The sequence below is a fragment of the Vipera berus genome, assembly GCF_964194415.1.
Source record: "Vipera berus genome assembly, chromosome: 4".
Lineage (NCBI taxonomy): Eukaryota > Metazoa > Chordata > Lepidosauria > Squamata > Viperidae > Vipera > Vipera berus.
In genome coordinates, this window is record NC_138206.1 from 83,381,085 (window position 1) to 83,398,097 (window position 17,013).

The 17,013-nt window shown below is 38.5% G+C and overlaps 1 protein-coding gene across 1 annotated transcript in view; it reads left to right on the plus strand.

Moving 5' to 3' along the window:
- OCA2 (OCA2 melanosomal transmembrane protein) overlaps window positions 1-17,013 on the plus strand; it is a gene marked incomplete at its 5' end in the record, with an annotated part of 236,442 nt that overhangs the window by 98,425 nt on the left and 121,004 nt on the right. Inside the window, 3 exons of the mRNA XM_081326959.1 lie at window positions 8,386-8,533; window positions 9,716-9,773; window positions 13,745-13,853. Coding sequence (XP_081183085.1) covers window positions 8,386-8,533; window positions 9,716-9,773; window positions 13,745-13,853 — 315 coding nt within the window. The remainder of the gene's footprint in view (window positions 1-8,385; window positions 8,534-9,715; window positions 9,774-13,744; window positions 13,854-17,013) is intronic.

A 17,013-nucleotide genomic window follows, 5' to 3' on the forward strand; every position in this document is an offset into this window, starting at 1 on the left:
ATAGAAAATCAGCCAGCCTGTGGTGCCAACCCCCTGTGACAATTTGTTTCAGGGATTCCTTGGTTGTGCGAACCATGTGTTCCGCTTGACCGTTCAATGACGGGTGAAAAGGAGCCAACGTCATGTGCCTTATGAGATTGGCCCTGAGGAAGGCCTGGAATTCTGAAGCGGTGAACTGGGCCCCATTGTTGGAGACTAAGACATCTGGAAGCCCATGTGTTGCAAATAGTTTCCACAGCACCTGGATGGTCCTAGCAGTAGTCATAGTGGAAACTGGTACCACCTCTAATCATTTAGAGTGGCTGTCGACCACTATTAAAAACAGCTGTCCCTGAAAGGGCCTGGCAAAATCAACATGGATTCTTGACCACGGTGTGTGTGTCCTCCCATCAGTGGACAGGGGCCTGTGACATCTCCGGTCTTGGATTGTTGACACGTGTAGCAACCATGTACTTGGGCCTCAATAGCTTTATCTAGCCCTGGCCACCAAAGGTAGCTCCTCGCCAGTGCCTTCATCCGAACTATTCCCGGATGGCCTTCATGCAGAGACTGAAGAACCCTGGGCCTTAATGAGCTAGGGACTCTAACTCTACTACCCCAAAGAATGCACCCTTTATGAGCTGAAAGTTTCTTATAAAAAAACTTTGTAATTCTGGCCCTGGACATTTGTCTGCCCATCCTGTGTGAACCCAAGTTAGCATATGGCTAAGTGCTAAGCATGGAGAGGAGACTCTAGCAAGTCCTGTATGGCTAAGATGTGTGCAGCTGGAGCCAGATTTGGCTCCATGTGTGGCAAGGGCAACCTGCTAAGGCTGTCTGCATGGCCCATTTCTTTGCCCAGTTTGTGAATAAGCCTGTAGCTGTAGGCTGAAAGGAAGATAGACCACGTCAGCATTCGAGGAGACAGAATCTGAGGTGTCTGCCTGTTTGTAGTGAACAACCCTAGAAGTGGCTTGTGGTTTGTGAAGACCATGAAATGGCAGCCATATAAATAGTCATGGAATTTTTTAACCCCAGCCACAATGGCCAAGGCCTCCTTGTCAATCTGCACATAATTGCGCTCTGAAGACAGGATCCTCGAATAATAAGAGATGGGAGACTGTTTCCCATCAGCCAAGTGGCTCAACACAGCCCCAACCCCATATGATGATGCATCACACGTGATGCAGACTGGTAACTTCTCATTAAAATGAGTGAGTACAGAGTTTGAGGACAGCAGTGATTTGACTGCCTGGAAACTCCTTTCGTGGACATTGGTCCACTGCCATTGAGTGTTTTTGTCTAAGAGTTGATGTAATGGCTCTGCCACTGCGGCCATATGTGAGAGGAATGCATGGTAAAAATTAAGAAGGCACAAGAAGGCTTTTAGCTCCCCTTTGGACGTAGGGCTTGGTGCCTGCTGAATTCCTTTCAGCTTTGAATCAGCTGGATGAATGCCATCGGCATTGATGTGGAATCCCAGGAACTCAGTTGACTGTACTCCAATCTTGCATTTTTCTTTTTTAAATTTAAGTCCCACTGTGCGGAACCACTGAAGGACTCTAAATTGTTCAGCCAGAACTTCTATAGACTCCCCGGCAATGAGCACATCATGCTCCATCACTCCCTGGAAAATCCCTGGAGCTACACTCACCCCAAACCATAGGCGCTTGACCTTGAAGGCCCCTTGATGGGACACAATGGTTTGACTGGCTGCCGTGGCCTCGTCCACTGGCAGTTGTTGATAGGCCTGTGCTAAATCTAATTTAGTGAACATGCGGCCTCCCTGCAAAGATGCCAAAATATGGCTGATAACTGGCACCGGGTATGCTTGTTGTTAAAGTGCCTGGTTAATGGTGCACTTATAGTCAGCACATATGCATACTTCTCCATTGGCCTTGAGTGGCATTACTATGGGGGGGTCTCCCACACCCCACTATCTACGGGCTGCAATACTCCATGACTGAGCAGCTTATCCAGCTCTGCATTGAGTTTGGACTTTAAAGCGAAAGGCACTCGACGAGGCTTGACCCGGATTGGCGCTACCAGGGGATCAAGCTTGAAGGCTATCAGAGGGCCCTTGTACTCTCCCAAACTTGGACTGAAAACATCTGCGAACTCTTGCCAGACTGAAGACAAGTCTGCTGCTTGTGTTCAGTGAATCCCAGTTACTTGGATGCCCAATGCATCAAACCAATTGAGCTCTATAAGGCTTGTGCATTGACCTTCCACCACAATAACATCTAGTGGGCCTTTAATCCCCTTGAAAGTAACCAGAAAGGTGGCTTCGCCCTTGACTGCCACTTGGGAGTTTTGGAAGTCTGTGAGCAACAGGTTAGAAGGCTGAAGTTTGATCCCTCTGTTCCTGCGGTTGCATATGTGCCGGAAGGTTCCTATAGAGAAGATGGACATGGCTGAGCCTGTGTCCAGTTCCATTTTGCATGGAACTCCCTGAAGCTTGACTTGCAGTCGAAGCTTCTGCTTAAGGGACAGTGGGCACCAGTGCGGAAAACACTCATTTGGCTGGAGCAGAACCCTACTTGGTGTTGCCACTGGGCCCAGGTACCTCTCCTGCTTGAGTCTTCCTGCTGATGGTCCCTCTGGCGACCTCGGCAGACAGCGGCCATGTGGCCTGGTTTTCCACATGCCCAGCACATTGCTGTATGGAATCGGCATTCCGTGAATTGATAGTGGCCTCCGCAACCCATGCAGATAAGGAACGGAACTGCCTTGTTAGCTGGCATCAGTCCCTTTTCCTGGTCCCTCTGTAGCTTGTCGACCTTGTAGTCTGAGTCGGTGTCTTCCAACTGCTTGGCGTTCTCATGGTGGACAGCTTTGTTGATTGGCGTGCTTTTGGAGGGCCACAGTGCCTTAACAACCCCTCTGGTGGCTTCATCTGCCATGACCTCCCTCAAGGCCTCCTGTAGGGAGAGTCTCCTTAGCAAAAAGTTTTTGTTGGATTCCTGAGTCCACAGACTAAGTGGTCTCTTAGTCTCTCCTCCAAATCGGTGAAATACTATAACTGACAATTTTGGCTCAAAATGGTCTTGAAGCTTTTTCTTCAAGTTCATGTATGTGATGGACTCTAGCGGCTCTGGGGTGACCAAGTTCTCGGTGATATCAAATGTAGCTGGGCCGCACATGCAGAGGAGTGTCGCGGCCTTCAGCCCGTCTTTGCCAACCTGATTTGCATGGAGGTAGTTCTCTACGTGGGAAATGTAGGATGCCCATCTCTCTGGGTGTGTCATGTCGAATTCTTTGAGCTTTCCTACTTTTGCCATGGTGAGTTTCTTTCGTTGCTTGTTCCTCACATTGCCTTTTACTGCCACCTTCTGCATAAGCCCTAGGATGGATCCTTAGGGCATTGTGGTCTCCAGTGTGGCTTGCTAGTTAGACCGAGGGGGAAACATAGTTCCTGCCGGGCTGTGGAGCTGGCCTCACCCTCCAGTGATTTCAGGCTCTTACGATGAAGCAGCACATCCCACCTTCATCGCCAGTGTTAAATATTTGGTTCTTGAGGCATTAAGCGAGATGAAGTGTTGAAACAGCAACAAGTTTATTCTAACTCAGAACATAACAGAAGGAAGCTAATAGCTGCTGCACAGCTATTTATATGGTTGGCCTCTAGGCGGCAACCAATAGGTTTAAAGTAGCAGTTTCCCACCCCAAACCTAATTAACAGCATGGAGACAGCAAGTCTAGCTCAGCAATAGCAAATGTTACATAATACACAGAAAGTAGGTCAGACATTAAGCAAACAGTCAGACATTAAGCAAGAGAATTAAAACAAATAAGGCCAATACATTACAGTTATCATTAAAATGTCATCTATCTCCAGTATCTTCCTGTATTGCTACTTCCTGATGTAGGTTCTTGTTCAGTTTATTTGGAAGAACATGACCCTACTGGGAATACATAATGCCGGCATACAGTCCTGATGTTTTTTATTTTTCTTTCCCAGAAATAATCCCCCTGACACTATGATGAGGCAGCACAAAAGAATTTAAGATTTTTTTTCCAAGTATAATATCACTGGCCCTCCAAATACTGTTTGGTTTTTGTAGTGGTATGTGGGAATGACCTTGGGAGACAGGGGGAAGAACCACAGTCAATGAACAGTAAGATTAGAGGCAGCTTAGGTTGCAGCAGAATTGTGGGCCTGGCAAACCTCTTGGAAAGGACCCTCCTTATTTTCTTGGGCTGTAAAGCAATATGGGAGAAATTTTCAGATTTGCAAGGTTCTGTTAATGTAACCTTACAATAAAAAAGAATTAGCTCATCTGAGTGGGCTTCCTGTCTGGATTACCTCACAAAGCTGGTCTCAATCTTACTATTCTTAAAATATATACAGGTAGTCCTTGACTTATGACCGCAATTGAGTCCAAAATTTCTGTTGCTAAATGAGACAGTTGTTAGACAGTTGCCCCATTTTACAATCTTTCTTGCAACAGTTGTTAAATGAATCACTGCAATTGTTAAGTTAGTAACATAGTTGTAAAGTGAATGTGGCTTCCCAATTAACTTTGCTGGTCATAAGGTCGTAAAAGGTAATTACATGACCTTGCACACAGCAACAATCATAAATATGAATCAGTTGCTGAGTGCCTGAATTTTGATCATATGATCATGGGGATGCTGCAACGGTCATGTGAAAAGCGGTCATAAGTCACTTTTTTCAATGACATATCTTCTAATGGTCACTAAATGAATGGTTTAGTCTCCTTTTGTGGACTAGACCAAAGGTAGACTCCCAGGAATTTAAAAGAGGAAACTCTCTCCACACAGCCCCCCCCCCCCCGATGTAAAGTGGGGCAGGTTCCTCACTTTTCCTCCAGAAGTCTAGCACCATCTCCTTTGTCTTGCTGATGTTCAGGTGCAAGTTCTTCTCTAAACACCATAGGGATAGTTTTTGCACCTCCCCCCTCTATGCTGTTTCATCTCCACCTGTAATAAGACCCACTATGGTAGTATCATCTGTGAACTTAATGATCGCAGTGGGTGGGTAAGACGATACACAATCACATGTGCACAGGGAGTACAGGTAGGGGCTAAGCATGCAGCCCTGTGGTGAGCTCATGCAAAGCTTCAGGGGGGTGGATGAAACAGACCCGACCCTCACTGTTTGTAGCCGGTCCCTTAGAAAGTCTTTAATCCAAACACAGATGGAGGGGGAAAAATTCAAGTCAGTCAGCTTTTCAATAAGGATGCTCAGCAGAATAGTAATTGAAAGTTGAGCTATAGTCTATGAAAAGCATCCTGACATAACTTCCAGGTTTCTCCAGATGGCTTTCTACAGAATGTAGAGCAGTAGCTATGGCATCGTCTATCGACCTATTCCCCTTGTAGGCAAACTGATGTTTATTGAAGTCTTGTGGGAGGATGTCCTAAGATGTTGGAGAACCAGTCTTTTGAAGCATTTCATCATTACAGACGTTAATGCAACAGGTCTGTAGTCATTTAGGCACTCAATTGCTGTTTTCTTCGGGACTGGGACAATGGTAGCTGCTTTCAAACATGATGGTGCATAGGCCGTTTGCAAGGAGATGTTAAAGATCCTTGCCAGGACCCCTGCTAATTGATTGGCACAATTCTTAACCACTATCCCCAGCACCCCATCTAGGCCTGCAGCTTTCACTTGATGTTCATATAGGGTGAGTGGCTGGAAATCAGAAGGCCGGCCAGCAGAGGCTACGGGGTCTGGTGTGTGTGTGTGTGTGTGTGTGTGTGTGTGTGTGTGTGTGTGTGTGTGTACACACACACACATACATATACACACACATACATACACATATACATATACACACATAGAACCTAATGATTCATTTTCAAACGATCCCCATACCAGTTAATAGACTAGTGAGTATATCAGACTTAGAGGATGATTGTAACAATCGATTTCTTCTCGACCCCAGCAGTTGTTCAATTGTGCAGAAATATAGAGTATATCACAGCTTACATATGCACTGACTGAAAGGTACAGAATGAATTGCAGAAAGACTTTTTTCTCCAGATAGTTGCCAAAGAGTAACCTTTTGAAAAATGTTATCAGCTTGATTTTGGAAATGATGTAACCTAGAAAGCTAACACTTCGAGAGGCAGTGTCTTTATACAAAATATATGGCAATTGTTTTGATCATTTTCAAGATTGAATGCAATCTTCTTGGCAACAAATTACATTGTCAGGGTTTTTAGTTTATTGAAGAGCAGTAATTTGTGATTTTGCATTTGATCTACTGCAGATGAAAATTATCTAAAATTGGTATTGTGCAGATAAATAAGTAAACAGGTGATGAAAAATATACCTTATGGCATATGACCCATTCAGGTCAAAATTCAGTAGCTATAAGGGTCAGATGGATGATGGGAAGACAGTTGTGGAAATCTCAGTAGTAAAAGAATATTGTATTTCTGTTTCCATTTTGGACATTTTTATAAATTGAAGAATAGTAAAGTGTAAGACTTTGATGCATTGCCCACACTTTGATGGCAGATTGCATGAAAAAGCTGGCAGCTGAATTGTAATTCTTTGTCAAAATGTCTTTTTTTGATTGAATATTTGTGTTAACTGAAAGTACAGTTGCGTAATACTAATTGTAGCTGTAGAAATCCAGGTTCAGATCTTCAGTCAACTAATGAGGCTTCACTAGATAATTTTCACTGAGTCACTGTCTCTCATCCTAACCATCTTCTAGGGTTGTTGTGAAATTGCAAAAGTAAAAAGTATTTTATATATTGCAAAAATATAGAAATTATGCCCATAATAGTTACTATGATAAAAAAAAATCTAATGCACAATTTTGAACCATTGCATTATAAGCCACAATTTTTAAAAGGCTTAAATCTTCATATTATAAATGACTAAAATGATAGAGCTGGAAAGGGCCATTTAGGCCATGAGACACATCTACCTTGCTTAGTACAACCATGGAAATTCAATAGGGGAATAATTCAGTCATTTTTTAAAATTCTGGGCTTTTATAAAAACTGAAATGAAACTGAAATGAGACAAGGCAAGATGAAAAATAACAAACTATGATCTCACTGTCACCGTCATTACTACGATCCAATTACTGTTGCATTCATTTAATCAATGTGGACCATTTGCTGAACTGATAACATATGGTGATCCTGTAGGCAGTGGCTTTTCTAATAGGAGCAGCTGTTCAGCTTTTTTTAATGTGATTATCCCCATCTTAGATTTCTGAAAAGCGGAATGCATTTTGTATGATCTGAAATGACTAGTAGGAAAAAAGTGGCAGGCCTATAGTGCCATAGTCCATCACAACAATTCATGATAAGCTATATTCTAGCTTAAATTCTGATTGAAAAACTCAATTTCAAAAAATAGAAATGATCATTTATACGTTAGATAAGTTTTAAGTTTCAAAATGGTGTAGTACAAGTAATTTCTTAAAAAGAACTCATGGTTCAAATCAAAAGCTTAAACTCCAAAATGTTATATTGACAGTATTATATTTAATGCTTAGCCAAAACAGTTCAAGATTCAACTTAACTGTACATTAATCTTTTATATATCAAAAAGATCTGGTGCCAGAGAAAGAAAATGATTTAAATGTTGAATAAGATTTCACATTCTCAATACTAAAATCTAAATCTAATCTAATACTCTCTGCATAAATTGGCATAGCTATGAATAACATTTTATGAATATTTAACATATCTAAGAATAAGATTTAAGTATATAAATGAACAAAAAGCCATTCATAGTACATAAATACTAAAAACACTAATCTGTTGTGCAGTTTTATCTACACCAAATCTCTTCCAGTTTCAAACATATTTAGAATGGTTCACTTGAATGACTGCATTTGTAATTTTTGCAGTAAACTTTAATATTTGTAAAGTAAACTTTCTAATGAATACATAAAATGACTGATGATTGTTTTGGAACCAAGTTCCACTTTCATCATTTCATTCACTATTGTTTTTTCCCTAATGGATTTCTAGAAAAGAAACATAATAATATTGGGTCAATAGAGATCTCCAGACCACATGATTACCTCCTGGATCTAATAATATTTAGCATCTAGAAAATATTATCTTGTTACTTTGCATCCATTTCTTAGCAGTTATTATTCAATGCCACTTGGAGATGCAGGATTATATCAACTAGTGCTCCTTTTTTTACAATTCCTTGACCAATTCCTGATTTAGGCTGAATTCACATTAAACAAGAAACTATGACATAACAAGACAGTACAAAGACTTTGCATCCATGCCCACTACCTCTCAGGCTTTTACAGTGAGAAAGAAAATTAGGTGCCAGATTTGGTTGTAATATTGCAAATTTTTGGCCAGAGACATCGTATATCTCTATGTTGTGACTAGGAAAATTGAAATGTGCCATATTGTCGTTCTCAGCTAAATAATTTTATTTCTTCTTAGAACTGAAACATGAAATCCATGTTTGGAAACTGACAGCCCAGAGAATTAACCCTGCAAGCAGAGAAGAAACAGCTGTGAAGTGCCTCTTAATGCAAAAAGTTAGAACTCTAGAGTTCTTGCTAAGGAAAAAGCTCAAAACTTTCCACAGGTAATGTCAGGCTCTTGAAAGTAAGACCTACACTGAATCTTCTTTAGTTTTATCATAAAGGAAAGTGTTAGGACTCAGGGTTTCCAGGCGTAGCAACTTTAAGATATGTGGACTTCATTTCTCAGAATTCTCCTGCCAGGGCATTGAAATTGACACATCTTGAGAAATATTAATTTGGAAGATCATCTAACTGCCATGACCAGGGGGGCTTTTGCACAGGTTCACCTGGTATGCCAGTTGCGCCCCTTTTTGGACTGAGATGCCCTATGCACGGTCACCCATGCCCTGGTCACCTCTCACCTGGATTACTGCAATGCTCTATTTCCTCCTTTAAATTTCTGGGAGTCTACCTCTGTGAAGATCTTACCTGGAAAATTAATACAACCCAGGTGGCCAGAAAGGCCCAACAGAGACTCCCTCAGGGTCTTGCAGAAGAACAGGGTAGAACAATGGCTAATGACCCCCTTTTACCAGTCTACTATAGAGAGCATCCTCTCGCACTGTATTGTGGTTTGGTATGCTGCCCTGACAGCCATGGATAGGAAAGTATTACAGAGGGTGGTGAGCACAGCACAAGACATTGTGGGCTGTCCCCTGACACCACTGGATGACATCACCAGGGATCGTTGCCTTGGAAGAGTGAGGAAAATTCTCAGGGACGACTCACACCCTGGACGGTATCTCTTTACTCTCCTACCATCGGGTAGGAGATATAGGAGTATAGCCAGCCGCACCAACAGGCTGAAGAACACCTTTTATCAGTGGTCTGTTAGGCTTTTGAATGAGAAATAACTTTTGTGAATTTTATGCAGAATTGACTTGGGAGGCCGGTGTGTGGTGTAGTTGGTTCACATGGTGTAGTAAGATGGAGGGTTTGTTGTCACTGTGTGTTGGGGGGTGGGAGCACAAAGGGAGGCTCAGCTAATCTCAATGTATACATAGTTGTACTTTGACAATAAAGATTCATTCATTCATTCACCTAGTATTTGTATTTAAAATTCCTTGGAAATGTGGAGAAATTCAGTATAATAGTACCATGTATTATTTAAGATAGATATGTGTTGTGTCATTTAATGGTAAGTGGATATGGAATACAAATATTAAGTACTGTAAAATGACCAGTAACAAATAATAATCTAAGTTCTTTTTTATCTGTATGGTTTTCTATATATTTTATTTCAGACAAATCTCACAAAAAGATAAAAACTGGGAAACAAATATCCAAGAGCTCCAAAAAAAGGTAAACAATTCTGAAAAATATTCACCTACATGTATAATGTTTTACTTTTCTTAATATTGAGAACAATGTCAGTGCACAAAATCTTCTGTTTTGCAATCTGCCAAGGATTCAAAAAATAATTGGGAAAAAATATTTTGAGACTGAACTGTGCATGTGGGTACTACTCTCCCTTAGGTAATATATAAATAACTAAAGGTATTTTATACACTTTGTTTTACTCCACAAGACTATCTTTGTCTGAAATAGAAAGTGGTCTGTTGCTTTGCATTTCAGAAGAACCAGTACCATTATGCTATTGTAACACAATTCTTTATTATGCTCAATCTCAGTAAAATCTCAATAAAGAATAAAATAGAACTAAAATAGTAAAATATTAAAAGCAAAAGCTGGTAAGATGGGTATAAGGAACAAAACAGACTACAATAAAACAATACAATTATGTTGCAGAAATCCACTTCTGAGAATACAATAAAACAAAAAATGAGTACGTAATATTTAAGGGATGAAGTATGTGGTGGAGGAAAAATACCACTTTCCATTTAACTAAGCCACAGCAGAAGAGCATCTGTGAACACAGTGCCTGTTGAGTATAAATGCTATTCTGATGAAGCAACTGTAGGAAAAGGACTGGCAGAACCTGGGGTCATAGTTAAAAGAGGGATTAGTTTAGAATCTCTACATAGCCATAAGCAAACTAAGTCCAACCTTTCTTGAATTCTGTTGACCGTTATCTAACTCCAAGCAGGTGCTAACCATTAGTTCCGAATATTCCTGTACATATGCATAAGTAGCAATAAATCAGTTTAATTGGACCCTCAGGTGTGGATCTGGTCTTTTGTGCCTAATAGGAATAGATGCGTGGGTTTGGAGAAAAATGTTGAGGGAGACAGCAGGTGCTAGAGGACAACAAATAGAAACCACTTATCAGATCTGCTTAACCAAACACTCCACCCCTTTTATTCTGCCTGGCTGAAATTCATTGCCCAGGCAAAGAGAGCTGGTTCCTCTCTTCTGGAAAGCCTTCTCCAGAGGGAAGGAAGAGGTCAAAAATTACACACTAAGAAGTTGCTTATATGCTGATAGCTGAGACTGGAAGTCTTACTTAGACAGGAGAACAAGCCTCAAACTGTTGCTGCCAGATCAGTTTACCACCTTGATTAGACATTTGATATTGAACATTACTTTGAGTTCTAAGTTTGGACTGCTGAGGCTCCAAAGTGTCTGTTTATGTTTTTAACTATTGTCCTTGAATGCTGAAGGAACTGAGGGGAATAAACTTCAGCAAGTTCTTTAGAACTTTGGAGTATGCAGTATTTGCTTTCTATTACTTGCTAGTCAGCTCCCAACCCTTCTCTCTGAAAAACTATCTGCCTCAGGATGATTCTATTTTATATTATATTTATATGCTGCCCATCTTATAATAATAATAATAACAACAACAATAACAATAATAAAATTGGAAGGGACCTTGGAGGTCATTTGGACCCTCTGCTCAGGCAGGAAACCCTATACCATTTTTCACTGTCAAGCAACTCAGGGTGGCTAACAACAATATAAAAACACAATATAATAATGATGAGAAACATTAAAACTTTTCAGCAGACAATACATAGTGAGAAAACTGAGTTTCTTGGGAATTTGATTAAAAAACAAGTTGAAAATCAAGCATAAATACCTTTATAAAAAGCACAATTAAAAGAAAGTGACCCTCACTTTACATGGACAAAGCTGGGCTACATATGGCATTCCCTTAAGCTTTCCTTAAAATTGCTCATTTAGAATTTCAGTACTTTGAAATATGTTAGTATTAAGATTTTTCTAACTTTTGATACTTTAGTTGATCTAAATATCTGGCTGGCATGATATTAAGTAGCTGATTGGCCTTCTAAAAATACATCTCTTGGAAGGTTTGTCCATGGATATAATGTATTGCCTTCCTGCCAAGTTAGATGGATGAAAATGTAATGCTAAAACATTTTACTGAAAGATACTATGATACTGCTATATTTTCTGCTATATAGATCTTTTCTATCTTGTGAAGAAATTATCAGGTGATGTCATTGTGGATAGTCCTAAAAAGAAAAAGGATATACTTTACCAATAGTCAAAGATCCATGTCTGCAGATCCACTTTGGTAACACTAGCAGCTTTTTGTAGAGCTACACTGAGTCCACATTGTTAGTTGCGAAGTCGTGTCTGACCCATCACGACCCCATGGACAACATTCCTCCAGGTCTTCCTGTCCTCTACCATCTTCTGGAGTCCATTTAAGCTCACGCTTACTGCTTCAGTGACTCCATCCAGCCACCTCATTCTCTGTCGTCCCCTTCTTCTATTGCCCTCAATCTTTCCCAGCATTAGGCTCTTCTCCAGTGAGTCCTTCCTTCTCATTAGGTGGCCAAAGTATTTGAGTTTTAGCTTCAGGATCTGGCCTTCTAAAGAGCAGTCAGGGTTGATCTCCTCTAGGACTGACAGGTTTGATCGCCTTGCAGTCCAAGGGACTTGCAGGAGTCTTCTCCCCATGAGTCCACATTAGGCCATTTGAAAAAAAAATTAAGAAAATTTGTACCAATTCTGGTGATGTAGAATTGCCAACCTACTGTAGTTAGATGAGCAATGCTTGAATTGTCATGCTTGGGTTGGTAGTAAAAATTGTACTGTAGTTTGTAAAGATAAAATAATATAGTTAGTGATGAGATTTAATGACTGATTATGCCAATTTCCTGTGCAATATGTACTGTAATTCAAATGGGAACTCTGCTGCATGATTATGACTCATTAGAGCAGCTGCATCTATTTTCACAATTGCTTATCTGTACAAAAATCCATCCACATGTTCTGAAGCACTACTTCTGAACTGCCTCTAAGACACTGTAGGATGCTAAAACATTATTTAATTCATCCTAGTGACCTAGTCAGTGAGCCATTTTATATATTCATTAGGTATAATTTATTTGAAAATGTTTTTAATAACATCTGATTTGATTATGTAAATAGAGAGAGAATCCAATCTTGTGAATTAAAGAAAAAGTCCTCAAAACTGCTTTATGCATTAGTTTTGTATACTGAGAACATGGTAGCTTCTTCATAGTTTCTGGAAAAGAATGCCTAGAGATTGGATATAGATATGTGGCAAACCGTCTTTCTAATCTGGGATTTGATGGACAGCATTCCTAACTGTACATTTTAGTTTAATGCTGTTATCAATTCCTTGCAGATCTTCCCTGCAATGGAAGTTTAGGGATAAAGATTCCACTGCAAATTTCGTTTTCTTTCATTCTTAAGTTACCCAGAGGAGAGTTTATGGATCTTGAATACAGATAGTTTCCTAAAGTGGAGGTCTATGTCAAATTATTTATTTCATTTGTTTCTAGTGTATGTTTGTACATTATTACTATATGTAATAATAAATCAGTAAACGTAGAAGAAAAATACAGTGTTGTATCTGAATCATAATTAATGCCATTTGTCAATAACTTGACATAATAACTCTTGAGAGGCTGTTTAGTCCTGTAATGTGTGAATCCTGGTAGTTAAACATTAAGTTATTAATGGACTTTCATTACGGTCTTTCTATTTCTGCTATAATAATAATAATAATAATAATAATAATAATAATAATAATAATAATAATAATAATAATAATAATAATAATAATAAAGCATGAGATCTGATTTTATATGTATAATGAAAATGAAAACCTTTTCAACTGAGATGAAAGACTTGTAGCCAGTTCCCAAGATTGTCAACAGGGTTCTATTGGAAATATAATACAAATCTCTAAAATCCAAATGTGTTTCATTCTAAGTTTAAAATATTGTCTTCACATTTTAGGTGTTTCCTCTGCCATTTTAATGAAAACATGTCTACATTATAATCATATTTGATTCTGACTTGGGAAAGATGCTAGTATGAAACTGGATATTTGAAGTATATTTCCAGTTGATTCATATATTTTATTTTTTGAACAGCACAGAATAACAGACAAATTGCTTCTCATCAAATGCCTGATGGTTTTAGGAATGGTTATTCTCATGTACTTTCTCAATTCGTTCGTTCCAGGAATTCATTTAGATCTTGGTAAGCTTCATTTGGATTATTTATTGGTATTTAAATATATTCTACTTTTGTAGGACAAGAGCAGGCAAGACTGGGGGTGGAGTTAAGGGCATCATCAGTTTAGAGTCATGTTCCCACAAGCGCTCCTAATCTTACCCCTCCTGAATTCCATTGACCCTTATCTGGTGCCAGTTTGGTTTTGCAGTTTAGAATTGACCAGATTCTCATGCATATGCTTGAATGAATTTTTGTATGCAGCAGACTTACAAATGGTCCTGATTCTTTGGCCTGACAACTTTAAGTACAATGCTCCATGCAGGGTTGTGTCTCTGTGTGCTTTTGGGTATATATATTCTTAGGCATCATTCCTATATACTTCAAGGCTGTGTAATTCTGTCTCATTTGTTGAAGGCTTGATGGTACATTTCTTATATTGTACTGTAAATGATTTCACTATATCCTCTCTGATTTTTCCAGTTGTTGGATTCTTGACAATTAATCATATAAAATCTAATTGAAATATACTTTCCTGCTGCTACTAGTGCCACAACTGTTATACTTTTTTTAAAAAATGGAAAATAAGATTCCTTTTCTAAAGTTCTTGATCTGGACTTGTATGGATTCTTAATTGAGGTAGATTTTGTTCAGTGATCTTTTAAAGAAATGTACCATAGATTGGACTGAAGACATTTTATATGATACTTTAGAATACAATTTAAACTACCCTATATACTTGGATTGCAGAGGACGTTCAGTAATACATTTTTTCATGTATAATTTTAATTTTCTATGAATGCATGTAAAAGACAGCCTAATCATTTCTCTGTATTTTAGAGCAGTGTCCCAGTTATCTTCCAAACTTGTGTTAGCTGCAGAAGTAGAACCCTGATTAAGAAAGGGGACTTAGTAGGAACCTTATTGTCCCTCCTAATCATAGCTAAAAGCCTTTCTGTATGCAGTGAAATCTCAAGTTAGTAGACTAAATGTAATGGGCATTGCATGGAATGTACCTGTTTTCATCATCAATTAACTTGATTTATTTAATCACATAATTAAACAAGCAAGACTTGAGGTATTTTAGTTAATTAATTTTCAATAAATTTATGCTAAGATATTCACAGTGTTATCACTGAATTCAGTGTTTCGAAGATTAGCACTATGTCCTAGGTATTAAACTAAATATACTTTAAAACTCTACAAAGTTTGCTGTTCTTACAATATTAAGGCCTACATCTCTGCAGCTGATTACCACTGTTATCCATCTGATTTCTTCTCTTATCAACATCCTAGTTTTAATTTGATTTAAAAGTCATTCTCTTCCTCCAGAGAACTATGTTAGCTAGAATTTTTTTGAGAAGAACAGGGACTTCTTACAAACCTGTAAATGCAAAGGATATTTAGGAGAAATCAGTGGAATTATATCTGTGAGACTGAAGTACAGTACTTGCATGTTGGAATGAATTTCTTTATGTATGTGCTGCCAAAATATTCTTTTTCTGTTGGTAGTGACAGCAGAGAGGACAGTGTCATGAAAATGTTAATTGTCTTTTCCTGATGCATATTTTAAAAATAGATCTTTAGTGATAATTTGCAGCAGAGGAACAGGAGAAAAAAGAATTCATTTTAGATTGAGCACCATCTTACCTAATTGCATATTTTCAAATCAATACATGGATCAAAACTTAATTACTTTTGAAAACTGCAGATCTTCAATTTTTGCTAAGCCCTTTGTTAATTAAAAAAATGTTAGGGAAAAGTCTATATCATAGGCATCTGGATAATTCTCAGTAAGGAAAGAAGGATGAAATATGAGTTGTGGTATAATAAAATAAACCGTGCCATTTATAGTGAACTTTTAAAGGTAACATTGGTTTGTGTTACAAGGCTAGGATGTATGTTTCATCATGTCTTTCATGAATGTTTATGCTCTGCACAAAACACATATATTCAATGAAAATGTGTTATGCTAAAGAAACTGTGAAACCAGTTCAAGACGTTTGACTGGTGGGATCCAGAAGAGAGCCTTCGTTGTTACCCCCTGCAAGGTGAAACAAGCCCCCTTCTTCTGGCCTTCCAAAAGAGTGCTAAGACCAGGCTCTGCCAATTGACATGGGGATTGAAGACTAATATAAGACCCTTGGAATGGCTGGTGAAGTGAGGCTGCTCCCTTTGCCTTTTAAAATTTGTAATAGCATAATTTTAACTTTGTCCTTAACCCTGTTTTAATTTTGTTGTATTTATGCTTTTATGTCACATGTTTTTATTGTAAACTTTCCAGAGTTTTGATCTGTCATAAAAAAGAACTGACAAAAACCACAATTCGCAAAAAAAAAGAAATGCAGTGGTAACTTGGTACTCAACTGCTTTGAAACTCATCAAATTTAGTACTCAAAGCATTTTGATGTGAAAATTTTGTTCCAGTACCCATCATTTGTTTAGTACTCAATGCACAAGCTAGAACTTGTTGGTATTGGCTGCCTTATGATTCATTACATTATTCGTTATAAAAAAAATTGTTTGGTACTCATCATTTTCAATATTCATTGTGCCTACCAGAATTAACAATGAGTGCCGAGATACCACGGTAAAGAGAAAACAGAATTTGTAGATTTACCCCCTGTAATGCAACAAAGTATCAGAAAAATATTTCCATATTGGACAAAAATTATAAACAAGGTTTGCCCTTGGTAAAAACACCATAGGACTTTATGTTGAAGGAGCCTGAGAAAAGGAGAATAAGATTGTGTGCAGTAATTTATGTGAATTGTTCAGATCTTGCATTGTTTTTTTTTTTTTTTTTTTAAAAAATTTTTTATTAAATTTATTATTTAAAAACATTGGACACAGTACCAGCGAGCTGACAAACCTGACAAACAGCTTGGTCAAACACAATCTTGACCTTCCCAAAGCAACAATTTGAGATTCTTCTCAACAATTATGAATATTATACTGTACATGTAAGTGCTTATTATAATCTATCATATTAGAAGGCATCAACTATTGTAGCCTATGCTTTAAGTTTATCCCCTGAACATTTTAAAATATCTTACTTTATTCAGCCTGACATTTAATTTCTTTACAAAAGGATATTATTGCCAGGACATTCAGTAAGCATTAGGTTGAATTACTCAGATTAGTAGATTCCGGCTTTATTATTATTTTTTTCAGAAAGCGGTTGGCA